The sequence below is a fragment of the Nuphar pumila genome, chromosome 6, assembly GCF_984573655.1.
Source record: "Nuphar pumila chromosome 6, dmNupPumi1.hap1.1, whole genome shotgun sequence".
NCBI classification, from domain to species: domain Eukaryota; kingdom Viridiplantae; phylum Streptophyta; class Magnoliopsida; order Nymphaeales; family Nymphaeaceae; genus Nuphar; species Nuphar pumila.
The window spans coordinates 119,044,929-119,067,038 of record NC_143254.1 but is presented as its reverse complement, the minus strand read 5'-3'; the positions used below and the strand labels follow the sequence as shown (position 1 = coordinate 119,067,038).

General features: G+C 37.2%; 1 protein-coding gene across 4 annotated transcripts in view; it reads left to right on the top strand.

Moving 5' to 3' along the window:
- LOC149835910 (bifunctional cytosolic FAD synthase/FAD diphosphatase-like) overlaps positions 1-22,110 on the top strand; it is a 103,985-nt gene that overhangs the window by 71,810 nt on the left and 10,065 nt on the right. For 2 of the 4 annotated variants that reach the window (XM_090008847.1, XM_090008845.1), the window contains 3 exons: positions 6,082-6,234; positions 7,761-7,818; positions 7,902-7,969. In XM_090008847.1, the coding sequence (XP_089864973.1) occupies positions 6,082-6,234; positions 7,761-7,818; positions 7,902-7,969 (279 nt within the window). Of the gene's footprint in view, positions 1-6,081; positions 6,235-7,760; positions 7,819-7,901; positions 7,970-22,110 lie in introns of those variants that run through there. The other 2 variants (XM_090008846.1, XM_090008848.1) reach the window with 2 other exon arrangements.

Here is a 22,110-nt window from a genome sequence, read left to right as displayed (position 1 = left end):
ACGCTCAGAATTTCGAGATGCATCCAACGACATATAACTCGAATTTTGGTTCTGAGATTCGTTCGAATTTAATCCGAATTTTGCTCGAATTTTGCTTGAATTTAGAGGTAAAAAATAAAACCTTTTTCTTACCTTTTCAAGTGGCTCGTCTAGACTTTGTCGATGAGACTTGGGCCAAGCCCAAACTCAAAGAACATCAGTCTAATATCGAGGTTCTACCGATTTTTCTTCTATACTTAGCCAAATTTTCGAAAATCTCAAATTTAACTGTGTGAAAATGCACGATATTACACCAAACCTCAAAATTCAAGAGTATCAGTGACTAGAACAAGAACATAACCAATGGGTGCACATAACTCACTACATTGAAAACAACACCTCTTGTCTAGATATAATAACACTCAAAACAAGTGTATCAACAACTAGAAGAAGAGCATAATTACAATGCCAATGTTGGGCTAAAATCACACACGAAGGTGTGAATAAACATCTCTTGTCTATGTATAATGATACTTAAAATAAGTGTATCAACGACTAGAACACGCACATGATCACAATGCCAATGATGAACTAAAATTACACACGAAGGTGTGAATAAACATTTCTTGTCTACATATAATAACACTAAAAAAACAAGTGTATCACCGACTAGATCAATAGTATAATCTCAATGCCAACAATGAGTTAAAAACTCAAACGAAAGTGTGAACAAATATTTCTTTGTCTACATAAAATAACACTTAAATAAGAAGCATAATAGGAGGAAACACAAAGGGTAATAGAGCTTGTAATGAAAACAATCTAATGCCATCAATTTATATAATCTTTTAAAAGACCATGGTTTCAAAAATAGATAGTCATCATAGATAAATATAATTATGAGCATCCAACATAATAATGGCCAAATAAACAAATGAGTGATACAATACACTCATAAAACTAGAGATCAAACAATCGTCAGTTATAGCCAAACTATAAGTTGACAATCTAAACTGACATAACCAAGGTGCACACAACTCACCCCCACAAACAAACTCTAGTTCAATAATAACAAGGCCAAGAGAAATGATGCATCATATAAAATTTTGTGATGGACACAAAAAATGCCATAAGAAAGCAATAAATACTCACAAAAATCAATTTTCAAATAAGTGAGTTTAAATATAAGAATCAATTTAAAAACAAAGTTTCCAATCAAATCCAATAACTGTAGATGAAAAACTTAGACTGAATATAATGCAATCATATGCACAACAAGATGTCAATTAATGCAATCATAACCATCATTAATGCAATTAAGCTATATATAGAGAGAGCTCAATCTAGATTACAAGTCTACTATGAGACAATCAATGTCATATAATATTAAAGAGGACCAAAACATATATAGAGATTCTCAAAGAACCATATAGAAAACCAAGTACATACACAAGTCCAACTAATCATGGATACTTACAAAGAAATTAAAAGAACTCATGTATATGCAATTATGTAAATAACTTAAAGCCACATATCTTATACAAAAGACATGCATAGGAACAAATTTAAGCGTATATGCAACTGATAGATTTAAGGCACTAAGGGCACAATATAAAAAATTTAATATTTTATAAATTACAAGTATGCAATGAATCAAGAGTCTTTAATCAAGAACATACATGTTCACCAAAGATCTAAGTGGACAAACACGTCCATCAATAATGGATAAGTACTAAAGGGAAACATGAGGGAAACACTTATAACACCCACAAATGGAAAACACAAAAGTTTCTCATGATTTTCAACCTGATATTTTATTAAAAACTAAGTGTTCCATATATTTAAATCTCATGCAAAACATGTAAGATAATGTTCATTAAAGAGCCATGAGACTAAGAAAATAACATAATCATAAGGACCATAAAAAAAAAACAAGAGAAACACCTAATTATCATAACTATTGTCCCATAAAAGGACCATAAAAGGCACTTATTAAAGTGAATGACTTTCCATAAGAAATCATGCTCATTACTTTATGCATGAATAAACAATCATGTAAGGCAATCATGAGTGCATAAGGATCAAATCTCAAAAAATTAATTATTTTTTCATAAGCTAGATCATAATTTGTAACACTTTATATGCTATTTTTAGTACACTAAGAGTAAAGAGAAAATTTTAAAGCATGTTTAAGCAAAATTTCATAAGATCATACTTAAGAAATATACACAACACCATTATTTTAAAATATCTCAAAATATTTTAAAATATCTAACAATTTTTCAAGAAAGAACAAAACAAAGTTCTATAAAAAGCCAACAAATGCTTAATCATACAAATTGTATACATATATATCAAACAAAGCAAGTTTTTTTAGAAAAATTAAGATTCAAACATGATTCCAAAAAAACATACAAATTTCACAAGATTAAATAAGTAAACCTTATAAGAATAAGTCCAATAATAAAAAAACATTCAAAACCATTTTTTTGTTTTCAATAAAAATGGCAAAAACACACACACACATATATATATTTAAAGATTAAAAAAATAAGTGTTTCCTCATGCATAAAAAATAATACAAGAAATAATTAAAGATATAAGATAATACTAGGTTTAGTTTTCCCTTGAATCCAAGCTACACAACGATCATGAATCCTTCACGAAGCACAAACTCGAACCAAAGAATCTCAAGAGGCAAAATGCAAAAAAAAAAAAAAATCTTAGCTCTGATACCATGAAATGAAATAGCGGAAAAATACAAAAAACAATGTCACTAAGGGCTTCACAAGATCACGATCACAAAATTGCATAAACACAAACCAATGCCACGAATGGCTTACAAGATCACGATCAAAATATGCACAAGCACAAGTCCACTATAGGACAAAATAATTTTCAACAAGAGGCAACAACACAAGCACTAAGTGCATACAAAACATTAAGGAACTAAATAGAAAAACACAAAATGTAAAAATATTTGTCTTTATTGAGCATAAATGCTTAAGAGAAACATTAGTTACAAGAGAGGGATTCAACCTCTATTTATACACAAAGCGAAAGCATGGGGCTCTATTGGGGAGCTCCCAATTATGGTTTTTTGACCATAGAGCCCACGCTCTTTACAAAAAGGACACTAAATAAAAAGATAAAAAAATAAATAAGAGAAAAATTGTTTAGAATGAACAATATTGTTACACGAGTAAAATGACAAAAATATCCCTAGAAGGTATTTACCTATTACATCGTTGTATATATATATATATATATATATATATATATATATATATATATATATATATATATATATATATATATATATATATATATTCATGGGGAGTTGATAAAAAAATAAGCCTACTTAGAAACCAACCATATCTACCACGCTCATAATAAGATAACACTTTGTTTGATCTTGTATCAAAACCTAATTCCCATAAAACTAGAAGCAAATCTAAAATATTTTAACAAAATTTCCCAATTCAGATAACGATCTCGCATTTGACATTATGAAAAGAGAAGGGAGAGGGAAAAAAAATAGAATGAAATAGCTAGGTCAGGCGACTTTGGCGAATGGGGTTTCGGTGAGCAGGGGCAGTGGCCTCTGGTGAATGGGGACCCACGATTTTGGGGTCTAGCGAGTAGGGGACTCCAACGAATAGGGACTGGCGAGCTGGGTCTTGCGAGCAAGGGACTCTGGCGACTCAAGGTGAGCCGGAGATAGCGGCGACAACGGGGGAAAGGGGGGCGATGGGCGAAGGAGAGGCGAGAAGAGGGAGAGGGCTTCAGGGGCAGCGGGGGCAGGGGGCGACAGGTAAAGGAGAGGTGAGAAGAGGGAGCAGGCTGCAGGGGCTGCGGGGGTAGGGGCGACAGGTGAAGGAGTGGTGAGCCGAGGGAGAGAGTTGTAGGGGCAGAGAGAAGACATGCGAGGAGAGGCGAGAAGAGGGAGAGGAGAGAGAGAGGTCACGGGTTGCCCTCTCACTCTATATTTTTCCGCGCCGTCAGGAGCGTTAGGCTATCATTATGCTCCTTTTGATTAGGCACTGACTCATTACTCTCTCTCTCTCTCTCTCTCTCTCTATATATATATATATATATATATATATATATATATATATATATAAGTTCATGCCTAATTGCAGGCCGAAAATCAGCGTTTTCTAGCGTCGACGGTCAACAGCCCATTCCATTAGTGGGTCGGGCCGACTCGTTGCCCATCCCTAGATGTTTCCATGTATGATTGTATTCTTTTCATTTCAATGTTAATGAAGACTTTCTTCTCATCTTCTTCTTTCCTCTCTCTCATGGTTGAAACTCTATTGCTTTGATACTAAGTTATTACCTGGTTTTTGGTGGAAACCAAGAGACTCAAACCAGGTTCTTACACCCGTTTGGTTTATAAAAACCAGTTTTCAAAAACAAGGTTTTAATGAAAATCTAGTTTGTGAAAAATCAGGCTCCCCCAAGTTTTTCACTTTGAAAACCTGGTCTATTGTGGGATGCCCTCACATTCGACATCTCCCATCCCTGTCAATCACCCATCACTTTATCTGGTTTTTTTCTTGACATCCACCAGTCAGAAAATGGCCTGCTTGGAACAATTCAGCAATTCATTCCAGACAGTACCATCCAGGCCACTTTTTCCCCATGGGTGGCCAAAAAATGCCTGAGAATTTTTCCTTTTTTCTTTTTCATAAAACATGTTTTGTTTGGCCACCATCAGCCAGAAAATATCAGGGATGATACTGTTCAGTATGAATTTCAGCCATTTCTCGGTCACTGGGGGGCAGTAAAATGGCCAAGAATTTACTTTTTGGGTAATGCTTGTTTTGTTCAGCATTTTCTGGCCAATGGGTGGTGGGAAAATGGGGGCTACGGGCGAAGTAGTGGTGAGAAGAGGGAGAAGGCTGCGGGGCCAGAGAGACGACAGGCGAGAAGAGGGAGATGGGATAGAGAGGTCATGGGTTGCCCTCTCTTTCTATTTTTCCTCACCGAGCATTAGGCTCCTTTTGATTAGGCACGGACTCATTACTGTATATATATATAAGTTCATGCCAAATTGTAGGCCGAAAATCAGCGTTTTCTAGCATCGACGGTCAATGGCCCATTCCATTAGTGGGTTGGGCCGACCTGTTGTCCATGCCTAGATGTTCCCATGTATGATTGTATTCTTTTCATTTCAAGGTTAATGAATTCTTCTTCTTTGCTCTCTCTCATGGCTGAAACTCTATTGCTTTGATACCAAGTTATTACCTGGTTTTTGGTGGAAATCAAGAGACTCAAGCCAGGTTCTTACACCCGTTTGGTTTATAAAAACCAGTTTTCATAAACCAGGTTTTAATGAAAATCTAGTTTGTGAAAATCAGGCTCCCCCAAGTTTTTCACTTTGAAAACCTGGTCTATTGTGGGATGCCCTCACATTCGACGTCTCCCACCCCTGTCAATCACCCATTACTTTATCTGTTTTTTTTTTGGACTTCCACCAGTAAGAAAATGGCCTGCCTGGAACAATTCAACAATTCATGCCAGACAGTACCATCCAGGCCACTTTTTCCCCATGGGTGGCCAAAAAATGCCTGAGAATTTTTCCTTTTTTCTTTTTCATAAAACGTGTTTTGTTTGGCCACCATCAGCCAGAAAATATCAGGGATGGTACTGTTCAGTATGAATTTCAGCCATTTTTCGGTCACTGGGGGGCAGTAAAATGACCAAGAATTTACTTTTTGGGTAATGCTTGTTTTGTTCAGCATTTTCTGGCCAACGAGTGGTGGGAAAATGGCTTGACTTTTTCTTTTTCATTTTTTTTTAGTTTTTGGAAACCAAAGCCAAGCTTTTGACTTTTTTGTCATTCAAACAAGCAAAAAACCTAGGTTTATCATAAACTGGGTTTGCCAAAAACCTATTCTTAGGCAAAACTTTGGTGTCTAAAAGCCGATGTTTTGCCCTCCATAATCCAAACAGGACCTTAGTGGACATTGAAGTCATTCTCTATCTTTTTTTGGTATTCTGGATTATAACAATGTCTGCTGACCTTTTCCAAAAAATGTTGGCTTTGTATTTAAAGACAGCTATGCTCTGAGCATTAGCATTATTTGCATGCAGATCAAATGCCAAAATGTGATAATTCTTTCTGCTACAAATAGGGATGAGCTAGACAAACAATGGAGCTGTTTGCTTGAATTATCCAAGAGAAATGAGATCCTGGTACCAATGACACCATTTGTTACAAAGCAATTGCGGACAACACTTTCTGATGTACACCTCTAAACTTGCTTGGGTTTCTTCTTGCATGGTTACTGTTAGTGTTTGGTGCATTCGGTTCTGATATTGTCATGTTAATCTTTTTGTTATGTTTATGCATCTTTCCATGTATGTGTAGCAGATAATGGTGATGACTGCTTTATGTTTGTACATGCTCAAACACCTTGTAAAGAATTTTTACTCTTCTTGAGGAATCTCTGTTGTGTTGGATCGTTTCTTCTTAATCTTGGTGGTGAATAAACAACTCTATTTGGGAATAACTGAATTTCTGCTGCTGCCTTTACAGTGAATTTTTTAATGATAATAGTTGTAAGCCGCTGCTACCAGATAATTTGGTGTGCAGAATTCATGCATAAAGGTATCATCATGAAACAGAATATATGTGTTTGTCTCTGCAGCAATACTGGCATGTTGCTGCACTTTTGTGGTGCACCGCATGCACTTTCCCTGAAATCTTATACTTTTTCTGTTGTTTCCCAAATTGTCACCTGAGTTTGTAGATGGGGCTGCATGGTGCTGCACCTTCCTACAGATATATCTTCCTTTTCTGCTGCCTTCTTTACAGTATCTTTTTTAGTAAGTTGTTAGCAGCTGCTACGAAACAATTTGTTGTACAGATTACACATAAATGTAGCATTGTGATACAGCTCTCTGCTGCAACACTTGCATGTTGATGCACTATGAGGTGTACTACATGCACTTTTATTATCTTATACCTTTTCCACCGTTTCTTAATTAGTCACCTGAGCTTTTAGATGTTATAATGGGTTCATTTTTAGCTGTTCACTTAGTGATCTCTGATAAGTTTGAGGACAGTGGAGTAATATGACTTCCCTCATTAACTTGTGAATTGAAATTCCTACTAGCTGTTGCTTGGCATATAAAATGGTCATGTAGTGGCTTAAAAGGTGTGTGCCCTGAGGGAGAGGCGCTTAGCTTGCTTCTTACAAATAAAAAAAGGAGGCACATATGTTCTTGCTTCAAGGCAAAAGTTTTTCAACAAGGAGATGGGTCATGAGAAACTTTTCTTGGGCCCTTAGTTATTTTCAGTGCAGTGTCTTGGGAATAGGAGATGCTTAAATTTCATCTGCTTCAACATTCATTATCCAAGCAGCTTCTTTTCTAAAAAACAGTTACACCACCTCAATAGCCTTATATATTTTACTTTGTATGAGGATGAGTTACAGTTTTGATCATTTGGAGAACATCTCTTCTCACAACCCAGTATTCTCTTTTTTCATCCTGCTCAGCGATTTGTGTTGGTGTGATTTTGAAAATACCCTGTTCTGAGTTCATATCAACTGCTTTATGTGAAAACTATCTTCATAATATTTCTGTTCATATTTTATCTTTGGTGATCATTTATATACTGCCTTGTATAATTACTTGACCTATTTAATGTTATTTCTTCTGCTAAAACAGTATGCAACAATATTTGTGCAGCAATATTCACTCAATATATACCCATCAATTCATATATTTACTATTGATGCTTAGTTTCAGTTTCTGACATTTTGCAGATAGAAATTTCACAACCTTTATCAAAAGTCTGCAGTGAATTTCCAGATGTTTGCATCGGTAATTCTCATTCTAGGATTTCACTGAAAAAGAAAATTTACAAAGTTTATCACAAATGTTCACTATGGAAGGATTTATTTCAGTTTTTGTTTTGACAGGGTGCTATCGTGAGTCAAGACTTGGGCAATGCGTAATTACTTTCAATGGAAAGGTACTGTGAGTTGGATTTTGCAAATGTTATTTTTGTTCTGACCCGTAAACATTTGCCACCAAAGTTTTTGGAGAAAATGACTTATAATATAAAAGTAAAACCTTTTCTAAACAAAGAGCTCTTCCTGTTTCTAATCACTCTGCATACGTCAGAAAGAACAAAAGAATATTTAGACTCAGAATTCTGTTTAGTAAAAAAAGAATAGATAAAGGGTTCTTTAGATGAAGATACAAGGTGCATGTTTTATAGACGTAGTGCATTGATCAATTGGGAACCAAGATGCATAGGATCAACATTTCAGAATCATTAAGGGTGCATTTGTGTAACACGGAAGGGCACTCCGCCCCACAATCTGCGCGGATTGCCCTTCTTCGGTAACGAAATTGGACACCCCCCGTGCATGGGAATGGTTTCCGTGGAAACAAGGGGATCCCACTGATTTTTGGGGCCTCCTGCGCGGAAGGAGGTTCCGCCGTTTGCGTGGCCCTGGTGGGTCCCACAGAAACGCATGGAACACCGTGTGTTTCTGTAGAAACCTGGGGTTTCTGCGAGATGCAAACGGGCCCTAAGAGAGAAATGGCAAAATAGAAAACATGGACAACTTGCACTTGTTAGATTAAAAAGTCTGCAATGATACAGTCACAAATCAAATAAAAGGACTCATCCATTTGAAATTATTAATTCAAGAAAGGGAAGGATGTCAAAGACAATGGCTTGAAACCGACAGGTACATCTAAGGCCATGTAAGATGTCCTACTGAAGCAAACAGAAGGCATACTAAAATTCAATGTAAAGTTCTTGAAGAATGTCTATGATGACACACTTTGTTGAGCATACATAGTTGAATTTTCTAAACCTTTGGAAAATTGAAATTAAACATGCACATGGACGTGTGCTCCATGGTTCAAAAATTTAGTGACGCGTGACTACTTGGGACATCACTGGAGACTTGTCCAGGCAACCCAGTGATTCATTCGGGTTTTGCTTCTATTATATATATGCGGTATGTGAATTATGTTGTACAAATAAAAAGCATCTATGCAGTGGCAAAAGGTATCTATGGCATTAAAATAATAACTTGCTACAATTAGGTAACATGTAATGACATAATTAATATTTGAGTAACAAAAAATGTGGGTTACATAAAGTAGATTCATCATATTTATGAATCAACAAAGTATGTCCAAGCATCACAATCAACTACTACTATGGCGTATAAATCGTCCAATTCAATAGCTAGTGGCATAAAGAGAGCTTAAATTGCAAACTTGCTATACTAGGAAAGTAATTAAGATTTTCAATGTGGAAACAATATCACAATTCCTATATAGCAAATAAATTTTTTTAAATTAAATAACAAATTATAATAATTAAAATAGCTAGAAACCATATCTTGATGAAATTTTAACACGAGAATAGGCTCATATGCAAATAAAACAAATTAGACTCCATTGCTATCATTGTGGTTTCTATACAGGACATTGATCATGTTTATTTAAAACCTAAAAACTTGAACATATGAAGGTAGATATAAGCGGACTGGTTCAACAGAACTGGCATGACCCAATAGGAAGCTCAACCCAGTTGACTTGGTCAAGCTAATGGATCTAACAAATTTGATCACAGGAGATAAGAAGAGAGAGAGAGTGAGAGAGAGAGAGAGAGAGAGAGAGAGATTCACAAATGGTTGGGGCAGCACTGCAATGCTCGACCTCCAAAACCCTAGACATTATAAAGTAAAAACATATACATTTTACAAGAATGCCATTAATGAGATCCTATTTAACATGTGTTGCATATAATATGCGTATGGATCTGGATCCAGATCCATACGCATATGCAGACTGTATTCTAACACCCTCCCTCAAGTTGTACGTGATTTTGGAGCATGTACAACTTGCTCTTCAATAGCCAAAATTGACGTCCTGTTAATCCCTTGGTAAACAGGTCTGCCACTTGATCTTTTGTTCGAACATGACGTAGTTCTATCTCTTTCATCTCGACTTTCTGCCGTATGAAATGTTGATCAATCTCAATGTGCTTCGTTCTGCTATGCTGGATAGGATTACATGCAATGTTTATTGCGCTTTGATTGTCACAGAAAAGAAATGATCGAATAATTGTGTCCCCAAGATCACTCAATAAGTGTCTAATCCATGTGGCTTCCGTCGTGCCTGCAGCCATCGATCTGTATTCAGCCTCTGTACTCGATCGTGCCATTGCCTTTTGTTTTCTACTGCTTCAGGACACTAAATTGTGTCCAATATATACACAATATCCAGAGACAAATCGTCTCTCATCTGGATCCCCTGTCCAATCTGCGTCTGTATAAGTGATGAGTTCATGCCCTCTATGCAGATTATCGTTCTTGCGATAAACAAGTCCGTCTCCTATAGTTCCTTTTAAATAGCGTAGAATGCGCTTCACAGCTTCCATATGACCCTCCGTTGGAGCATGCATAAACTGGGATACCTGATTGACAGCATAAACTATATCAGGTCTGGTAAATGTCAAGTACTGTAACATCCCCACGAGACTTCTATACGTTGTAGGGTTGATACAAAGATGACCATCTTCAGAGCTCAGCCTTTGATGTAATACACTAGGAGTGCTGACTGGTTTGCAATTCGTCATCCCTGCTCTTTCCAGAAGGTCAAGAGTGTATTTTTGTTGCATGAGTGTCAATGTGTCTTGTTGTCTGTCAACTTCCACACCAAGAAAGTACCGCAACTCCCCTAAATCTTTCATCTTGAAAGTTTTCATTAGAAACTGTTTCACGTCTTGCACATGACCATCTGAGCTCCCAGTGATCACAATGTCATCAACATATATAAGAAGAAGTATAACAATGTCTGCCTTTTGGTAAATAAAGAGTGAGTGATCCAGAGAGCATCTTCTAAAACCATAACTTTGAATCTGCATAGAGAAACTTTCAAACCAGGAACGGGACGCCTGTTTCAACCCATACAGAGATTTCCTTAGTTTGCACACCCAGGCAATAGGATCCTTCTCGGCATAACCAGGTGGTTGCTTCATATACACTTCTTCCTTTAAGGTTCCATGCAAAAATGCATTTTTAACATCCATCTGGCTAAGGCTCCAACCTTGATCGACTGCTAGGGATATGATAATACGAATAGTACCCATTTTGACTACGGGACTAAAAGCTTCGTCGTAGTCTTCACCATATTGTTGTGTGAATCCTCGAGCAACAAGTCGCGCCTTATATCTGTCAATACTTCCTTCAGGCTTATATTTTATTTTATAAACCCATTTTGAGCCAACTACCTTCTTTCCTTCTGGCCGAGGGACTATTTCCCAAGTCTGGCATTCATGAAGAGCTTCCATTTCTTCATTCATAGCTTCAGTCCAATAATGGGATTGAAGAGCTTGATTAAAACAAGTGGGTTCATCCTGTTTTGTGAGCTGAGACATAAACAACTGGAAATCAAGGGAGAAGGTCTCATAACTCACCCATCGTTGAATAGGATGCTTAATGCGTGACGGCCTTTGAGCCGAATCATTGGCGATGCTTTCCTCCACATTCCTCGGCTCTGTATTTTTGCTCCGTCTAGTGTATATCTGTCCAGAGAAACGTTCTACTGGGGTTGGCTCAACTGAAGATAATTCAACATGCATTTGTGAGTCATTCAACTCCCTACTCAAGTCGAAGGAAGAACAATTTGTTTGACATGTTTCTCCTGTATTAGCAAAAAGATTTGCGCTCATCCATGGATCATATACTTCTAATTCTCGAGGTGGCAACACTGCAGAGTCATTGACCTAAAAATTTTGTTCGTCAAAAACAACATTTCTGGAGGTCCTAATACGTTTTGTAGTAGGGTCATAGCATCGATAACCTTTGTATTCATCTGCATACCCAACAAATCTGCAGTTGACAGCCTTGTCCTGAAACTTATTTCGCAGAGATGAATCAATATGTACATAACATACACAACCAAAAACACGCGGCTCATCGTAAGAGGGATGTTGCCCAAATAAAGTATAATAGGGAGATTTCCGATCCAAAAGTGCTATAGGAAGACGATTTATGATATGAACAGATGTGTGAAAAACTTCTGTCCAGAGACTAACGGGCACATTGCTATCATGTAACATGCTCATCGCGCTCTCGACAATATGCCTGTGTTTCCTCTCCGCAACCCCATTTTGTTGAGGAGTATGAGGGCAAGAAACCTGTCGGCTTATTCTTTTATCTCGAAGAAAGGCAATAAACTCGTTCGACGAATACTCTCCTTCACCATCACATTGTAAATGCACAATATCACAAGCAAACTTTGTTTTGACCATCGAATGGAATTCCCGAAATATTTGAAAAACTTCATGCTTGTGTTTTAAGAAATATATCCAAGTATAACGGGAATAGGAATCAATAAAGACAACATAGTAACGACTGCCAGAAAGAGAAGGAATAGGTGCGGGTCCCCAAACATCGGAACAAATAATCTCAAATGGCTTTGAAGCTCTTTTATTTATAATATGAAAAGGAAGAACATGGCTTTTGCAGAGTTCGCATGAAGAACATTTATTATTATTATCAAAAAATGAACTTAAACTAGACTCTGGAAGGAGACCATCAGATACGAGATTTTCAACGAAACCTCGACTACAATGTCCCAAACGACTATGCCAAATATCTGGCTTATTACAATGAGATGAATTAAAAACTTCCAATGAAGGAAAAAACAAAGACTCTGAAGGTGAAGACACTGAAGAATGCTTGGACGACTTCAACTGGAGGACTGGGACTGAGGACGAAGACACTGAAGGAATCTCCTTGAAGACGTACATGTTTCCTTGTCGCTCCCCCTTAGCGAACGTCTCCTTCGTTCGTAGATCCTTAACATAAACAGAAGAGGGAGTAAATTCGACGGAAGAATTCATATCGTCAACAAGTTTAGCTACAGAAACAATGTTCTTTTTAATATTAGGAGCAAGAAGGACATTTGACAAATGAAGTGAGGATTTTGACATAGGGATATGTGCATTGCCAGTATGACTAATAGAGTGATAAGTTCCATCTCCCGTAACTATACTATCTTTTTCAAAATAAGGCAATAAGTGAGATAACTTACCCGCATTACCCGTAACATGTGTGGCGACACCTGAATCAACATACCATTTACCTTGTTCATTCTGCTTGATCGTCATCTGTGACAATGCTGATAACAAAAGTTGTTGCACATCTGTGGATGACACTTTTGTGTCAAGAGCAGTAGCTAATTTATTCTCAATTTTGTTTATTTTTTCTCTATTCTGTGGATTGAACCAACAATCAGCTTTCACATGTCCTCTTTTGTTACATAAGAAACAAGTGGGCACTCTCCTCTAATTTCCTGTATTAAAAGCCCCTGAAATATTAGGTGTAGGCAAGATACCACTGTTAAAATGTAGCTCCTAAAATCATTGTAAATATAAATATATATATTTATATACATAGAGATATATTTACATATAATATATTATATGTACATATATCTCTATATATATAAATATATATATTTATATATTTTTACCCGAAAGGGCATTTTTGTCATTTCCTGTTTTGCGCATATTCACTTTTAGAATATGCTGTAATTTTCTTTTTATTTTTACTTTTGTAATTTCTTTTTTCTTTTTATTTTTTGATTTATTTTATGTGCATTGGGGGTCCCCCAATAGAGTCGTTGGGGGCCCCCAACGGTCACAAATGTGACCGTTGGGGGCTCCCAACGACTCCTTTGGGAGCCCCCCCTTTGCACCTTCTAACATTTGTATAAATAGGGGTGTTCCCCCCTTGTATTTCCTAAGCTTGAGAGTCTCAAGCATTTGCTTTTATATATTGAAATACATGCATTATTGCATGTTTATTATTTATACACTTTTTGTGTATTTTGTTCAAGTGTTGTGAGAGTGCTTTCGTGCACTTCTTTTATAAAGTTTTTATGCTTGTTTATGTATTGTCTCTTCGTAGACAATTTCACATGGTATCAAAGCTCGGTTGGTGATTGGAGATCGTGAGATCCGCCTTTGTTAGAGTGCCTCGAAAACCGTGCCTTCGGATTTTTTGAGATTGAAGTGGTGGATCTTGCTTCTCAAATATTTTAGAAGGATCTTGTGCTAAGAAGAAGTTGAAACATCGTATTGGTACGTCTTTTTTCTTCTTCTCTCTACGTCTTAATGGGTGAGAAAGAGTCTCACTTTGCCCTTGGCTTCAAATTGAATGGGTCCAACTATCATATTTGGGCCGGGAATATGGAGGCCCACATAAAAGGAAAAGGATTGTGGGGTTATGTGCAAGGAACAATTCCGGAGCCGGAACCCAAGATAACCATAATGGATGGAAGTGGAATCAAGATTCTTAAGGGAGAGGAAAGGATCAAAGCTCTTGAAGAATACTCAAAGAAACACGACGAATGGGAAATGAAGAACTTCAAGATTCTTTCTTGGTTCTTCGCATCCGTCGAAACGAAGATTAATGCCAACATTATCAAATTCAAAAAGGCATCGGAAGCTTGGCATTATCTCGAGAAGATGTATACATCAAGAGACCTATCTCATAAGTATTACCTTCAAAAGAAGGCCCTCTCCCTTACTCAAGGTGAAATGTCTATTAGGGAATATTTTGCCGATCTTTCCTCTATTTGGGATGAGCTCTCTATGCTTGAACCAAAATGGAGTGGAGAGGCAATTGAACTCCGCCACAAGCAACTTGAAGAAGATCGTTTCTTCAATTTTTTGAATGGGTTGAGACCGGAATTTGAGCAAATAAGGTCATCACTTCTATCCTCATTTACTCCTCCCTCTCTTGAAGATGTTCTCACCAAATTAAGTGGTGAGGAGACTCGTATGAATTTATGTAAACAAGGACCAAGTGTTCTTATGGTTCCCTGTAATTATGAAGAAAATAATGAGGTTAATGCCGTATCAAGACCCGGAAATAATGTAAAGACCTATCGTCCTCCTCACTTTAAATTCCAAAATCAAGGAGGAGATGGTGGACAAAGAGGGAAGCGGGACTATAGCAAGACTATATGTCACTTTTGTAAAGAACCGGGGCATATCAAGCCAGTATGTCCCAAATGGAAGAAGCTTCTTGCTATGGCCACCACCGGCGCACCACAAAAGGAAGAGGCATCATCAAGTGGGTCACTCTCGTTGAACCAAATAATGGAAGCCCTTCAACCTCTTCTCAAGGGAGCTACATCCGGTGCCGCCGTGTCTACTTCCATTCCAGGTAAAGTCCCTTGGCTTTTGGACTTAGGTGCATCCTTTCATATGTCCCCAAACATGTTTTCACTTTCCGATTATTCAAAAAATGCTTCTCCATCCTTTGTTTCCACTGCGGATGGAACTTCTCTTGAAATTAAAGGAATAGGTAATTTTGAAACTCAAGATTTTTTTATTCCAAAAATTAGATTTATACCTAAACTTAATTTAAATCTTCTTTCTGTTTCTCAACTCTCGGATCATGGTTGTGATATTAAATTTTCATGTGATAAATGTTTAATACAGGATCGCCTGTCCGGGAAATTGATTGGGGAAGGCTTTAGAAAAGGCGATTTATACTACATGGAATCTCTTCGAGTTCCAAAATCTTTTTGTAATGTTGCCCGAAACAAAGATATAAATATGTGGCACAAAAGACTTGGTCATCCTAATATCACCAAGTTGTCTTACTTACATTTTGCAAAAGACCTATGTAAAAGTTCCTTTTCTTGTAATGACTGTATTCTCGGAAAAATGAAAAGTTTACCTTTTGAGCAAAGAACTATGTTCTCATCAAAACCTTTTGAAATTATTCACTCCGATGTTTGGGGACCAGCACCTGTTGTCTCAAAAGGAGTTTTTTCTTATGTTATTTTTGTGGATGATTTCTCTAGATATTCATGGATCTTTTTTCTTAAATTCAAACATGAAGTCTTTTCATGCTTTAGAACTTTCCATTCGATGATCAAGAATCAATTTAATAGTAACATAAAGATTTTTAGAAGTGATTCTGGAGGAGAATATCTCTCCAACCAATTTAAAATATATCTTGAAGATCAAGGGATCATTCACCAAAGATCTTGTCCTAAAACCCCCCAACAGAATGGGTTGGCCGAAAGAAAACATAGACATATTATTGAGACCACTAGAACCCTTCTTATTTCTCAAAACATACCAAAAAATTTTTGGGTTGAAGCTGCTCTTGCTTCTGTTTATCTAATAAATCGTTTGCTTTCTAGAATATTAGGAAAAATATCCCCTTTTGAGATCTTGTATAAACTCGAACCAGATTATAATAGGTTACGAGTCTTCGAGTGTAAGTGTTTCATTCTTACGGATAAGAATGACAAACTCTCTCCCAAGGCTATCCCCTGCGCTTTTCTTGGATATTTCGAAACTCAAAAGGGATTTCGATGCTATGATCTTCGAGAAGATAAATTATATGTTTCTAGAAATGTAACTTTTTTGGAAAATGAAAGTGGATTTAAAAAAAATGTTTCTCAACAAGAAAATTTTGATTATTCCTTTCTTTTTGACTTATTATCTAGTAATGATGATACATCCAGTGATGATGATATGTCATCAAACCATGATGAGAACATTGAAAGTAATATCGAAGAGCATAACCAACAAGAAGACAGGATTTCTAATGATCCTATAACATACTCTCGTAGAAACCAAGACACCTTTAGAAGTGCTATTGACCAATATAGTGAACTCATTCCTGTTCTCGATCACCGAAGGTCTGAGAGGAATAGGAGACCTCCCACTCGTTTTGTCTCCTTTGATTCCTTTTCGCCCCGATATAGGGCTTGTCTTAGTGCCATTCATTCTTATTTTGAACCAAGAAACTTTGAAGAAGCAAAGAAATGTATAGAATGGCAAGAAGCTATGCAAAATGAACTTAGTGCTCTTAAAAGGGCTGAAACGTGGGATTTTCAATCTCTACCTATAGGAAAGAAAACTATAGGTTGTCGATGGGTATTTAAAGTTAAAACTAAGAGTGACGGATCACTTGAAAGGTATAAGGCTCGCTTAGTTGCAAAAGGGTATGGGCAAGAGTATGGGATTGATTATGAAGAAACTTTTGCTCATATAGCCCGAATGGTTACAGTTAGGTGTCTTATCACTATTGCATCTATCAAAAATTGGAATATCTTTCAAATGGATGTGAAAAATGCCTTTTTAAATGGTGATCTTAATGAAGAAGTGTATATGGATGCTCCACCTGGCATGGAGATCCCTAAAAATAAAGTCCTTCGTCTTCGAAAGGCCCTTTATGGTTTGAAACAGGCCCCCAAAGCCTGGTATGACAGATTTACCAGTGTAATGCTGGAAAATGGTTTTTCCTCATGTTATACTGATACTGCTCTATTTACTAGAAAATCTAAAGCAGGGATTGTAATATTGTTATTATATGTTGATGACATGTTAATCACAGGTGATGATATACAAGGAGTCAAGGGTATTAAGTCCGTCTTGACTTCAAAATTTGAATTGTCAGACTTAGGTTTTCTGACATATTTTCTTGGAATTGAGGTTGCCTATTCGCAACATGGTTATTTTCTATCTCAGTCTAAACTTGCTTGTGAGATTATTGACAGATCAGGGATTTCTGATGACAAAGTATGTGAAACTCCTGAAGTTGTGGGAGCCAAAATGAAGATTGACGACGGTGTTCCTCTAACTGATCCTACTCCTTACAGACAGTTGGTAGGTTCTTTAATGTATCTTAGCATTACTCGACCCGATTTGTCACATGCTATACACATCGCCAGTCAGTTTCAACATGCTCCTACAACCGTCCATATGGGTGCTGTACTTCGCATCATCAGATACTTGAAGGGAACAGTGAATAAGGGAGTATTCCTATCCTCTTCTTCTGAATTAAAATTGCTTGCTTATACTGACTCAGATTGGGGAGGTGACCCTAGTAACCGTCACTCCACCACTGGTTTTTGTATTTTTTTAGGAGAATCCTTGATCTCGTGGCGATGTAAAAAGCAACAGAAGGTCTCCTTATCATCCACTGAAGTCGAATACAGAGCCATGGCATCTACCACCATGGAAATAGTATGGATTCGACGTCTTTTGGAAGATATGGGAGTAGTTGTCAAAGAACCAACAAAGCTATGCTGTGACAATAAAAGTGCCATCTACATTGCCAAGAACCACACATTTCACGAGCGAACAAAGCATATAGAGATGGATTGTCATTATGTCCGAGAGGAATACTTGAAGAAGGTCATTGATCTGCCATATGTGACATCTGAGTATCAACTTGCCGACTTCTTCACAAAAGCTCTATGTTCGCCCAGATTTCATTTCCTTCTTGACAAACTTGCGGTTATCACACCGTAAGTTTGAGGGAGGGTGTTAAAATGTAGCTCCTAAAATCATTGTAAATATAAATATATATATTTATATACATAGAGATATATTTACATATAATATATTATATGTACATATATCTCTCTATATATAAATATATATATTTATATATTTTTACCCGAAAGGGCATTTCTGTCATTTCCTGTTTTGCGCATATTCACTTTTAGAATATGCTGTAATTTTCTTTTTATTTTTACTTTTGTAATTTCTTTTTTCTTTTTATTTTTTGATTTATTTTATGTGCATTGGGGGTCCCCCAATAGAGTCGTTGGGGGCCCCCAACGGTCACAAATGTGACCGTTGGGGGCTCCCAACGACTCCTTTGGGAGCCCCGCCTTTGCACCTTCTAACATTTGTATAAATAGGGGTGTTCCCCCCTTGTATTTCCTAAGCTTGAGAGTCTCAAGCATTTGCTTTTATATATTGAAATACATGCATTATTGCATGTTTATTATTTATACACTTTTTGTGTATTTTGTTCAAGTGTTGTGAGAGTGCTTTCGTGCACTTCTTTTATAAAGTTTTTATGCTTGTTTATGTATTGTCTCTTCGTAGACAATTTCACAACAACGTCCTCCCTGCCTGAAACGTCTGCGGCCTCTGCCTCCTTGATGCCCTCCATTCCCTCGTCCAAAACCTACAGAAGTGTCCATGGCCAAAACTGAATGAGGATGAGCTGATTCATTTCCTTCTGCCCTTTGCTTCATAATCATCTCATGCTGAAGAAGTTTCGCTTGGAGGTCGTCAAAAGTAGGCAAGTGAGGGAGGCATGATAAAGCTGTGGTAAACATGTCAAAATCAGGACCCAATCCATTGAGAAGTTGTTGAACTTTATCTTTATCTGCAATAGCACTTCCAACAACAGCCAATTGATCAGTAATACTCTTCAAGCGGCCTATGTATTCCATGACTGTCATGGAGCCTTTCTTCAAACTTTGAAATTCATGTTTTAAGTACATAACTCGGGCTTCTGATATCTGAGAGTATGTCTGAGACAACTTACTCCACAGATCTGCCGCAGTGCAATCATCTGAAAGAGTAACCAACACTTCTTGAGAGAGTGTTAACGTAATATAAGCAACCAAAGACTGATCCCGCTTCCTCCAAGCTGTATACTCTGGATTCTTAATAGAAATGGTAATTGTGTCACCTTTCTCATCTTTGGTTTCCTGCAAAATAAGCCGTGGTGGTATAGGAACTAAACCACCCAAATGTTCATCGAGATCCTCACTCCGTATAAAAGGAAGGATTTGCCTCTTCCAAAATTAGAATGAGTAAGTTTTTCGGTAACGAGCTGACTCAAGAAATTTGAAGAGGGGCCAGATGACAAAGAGAAGTCCATAGCAGTGAAACGATGAATAAGCAAACAAGATGAATGAACACTAAAACAACAATAAAACAGTTGTTGAGGTTGAGGGAAAGATGAACACTAAAACAACAATAAAACAGTCGTTGAGATTGAGGAAAAGATGAAATTTCAGATTAATAGAAGATGTCACGCTGGGTTTTTCAGATTAAGAGAAGATGTCACGTTAGGGTTGCTGTTTACGCTGAGCTTGGAAGATGAAATTTCAGATTAAGAGAAGATGTCACGTTGGGTTTTTCAGATTAAGAGAAGATGTCACGCTAGGGTTGTTGTTTACGCTGAGCTTGCTGAAGAAGTTGAAAGCTGAAGAACCACGATCTCACGCTGGGTTGCTGTTCACGATAGAACCACGATCTGAAGATGATCACGCTGGGCTTGTTGTTCACGAAGAAGAACCACGATAAAACCACGATCTGAAGACGATCACGCTGGGTTTGTTGTTCACGATAGAACCACGATCTGAAGATGATCACACTGGGGTTGTTGTTCACGATAGAACCACGATGAAGAACCACGATCTGTCAGAACTTCTTCACGCACAGGATTAACCTGAGCTCTGATACCATATCAGATTTATTTTTTGGAGATAAGGGGAGAGAGAGAGAGAGAGAGATTCACAAATGGCTTGGGTCGACACTGCAATACACGACCTCCTGAGCCCTAAACATTATAAAGTAAAAATATATACATTTTACAAGAATGCCATTAATGAGATCCTATTTAACATGTGTTTCTTATAATACGCATATGGATCTGGATCCAGATCCATACGCATATGCAAACTGTATTCTAACACTTACAGTGTCATGCTGTTAGACCCAGTCGGGTGTTCGGCTGGGTATGAGCTGGATGGTTTAGTAGAGAAAAACATGGAGATAAGTAACCACACCAAGATACATGGTGTGCATGTATGTTGATTTAAAATTCTTTCACAGGTTTTTCTTAATTTATATATGTAAAATTTTCTCCTGTGTAGGTGTGTAACTGTTTCTAAATTGTTGAATGTTTTAGCTGCATACTTGCTCAATAATCATGCTTCCTATCAGAAATATGACTGTGTAATTGTTTCTATAATATATATATATATATATATATATATATATATATATATATACATTAATGAGTGGGTAACTGTCCAGCCTCGACAGCACATACAGGCTGGGCTGGGCCAGTGCAGGTACTGTCAGGCCCCAGCCGACGGGGTCGGCTGGGCTGGCTCAGTTATCCGGCCTGTTTGCCAGACCCGACCCAGCTGACTGGTGTCGGCTGGATGTGAATCTCTTGATGAAGAGAGACCTTCGTACTTTAAATACGTTTGTAAATATATATAAATATATGTGTTAAGAATCAGTATTTGCATGTTGTTTGTACTTGACCAAATTATGCAGAAGATAGACATGCACTTAATAAAATTTTGAGTTGTTAATCAGGTGGAGCTTGATAGAAATTTGTGTTGATGGGCAGATGACATTTCCAAACCGAGCCAGGGCCTTGATAGTTACACACATTTGAAAGAATATGTGCATTTGACGTTTATTTCAATAAAAAACATGCATTTACAAGTACGTGTGCACATGATGGGAATATGCAATGATATGCTTACGCAATTGTTGTTAAGATCATGGAATCGACATGTGCTGGGTTGCTTTTCATATATGTTTAATTGCATCACCTAAACTACACAGGTTAATACTCAGATCACAGTGTATGTTGAGAAGCTTTGGGTTTTTGGCACAGGGCAATGTCTAAGCATGTGCAGGGCATACATAAATTATTCAATGTTGACAAATTTGTGTTGATAACTCTATTTGTTATTATGTACGTAAAGTTGAGTTTTTGAATGTAAAGTTGAGTTTTGAATATTTAATGACACGTGTTAGCATGCTTTATAGTTTGTAACATGTGAGATATTTGATTTCCGCAAAGTTGGCTTGGTACGAGTGCGTACATGGCATCGATGGTATTGGCGTGTACAATCTTGCATAAATGTCCTTATGTGTTTATGAAATCTTGGATGAATGCATGTGTGTTAGGTGATTTCATGAAAGCACTTGCACATAGATGGTGAACACATGCATATGATTGTGGTAGCTCATGCACATTATTAAATTGGTATGAATGAATGTGTATTTGGAATCATGTTGGTATTATTGCATACATTGCAAGTTATGATTTTTGCATACGATGCATCGATGGTCTAAATGAATCATCAAAGGCCTGGAGAGCCTTAAGCTTGGGTTTGCTTTTTCTTTAATTGGTTGAATGCATCGCAAAAATCATATTTTATATTATTGTTCTATATTGCACTGTTCGATGTGTTTCCACGGGCTGGAGTCTCGTAATGGTTCTCGCAGGGGTTGATGCGAGCTTTTGCCTTGTTTTTGCATATGGAACT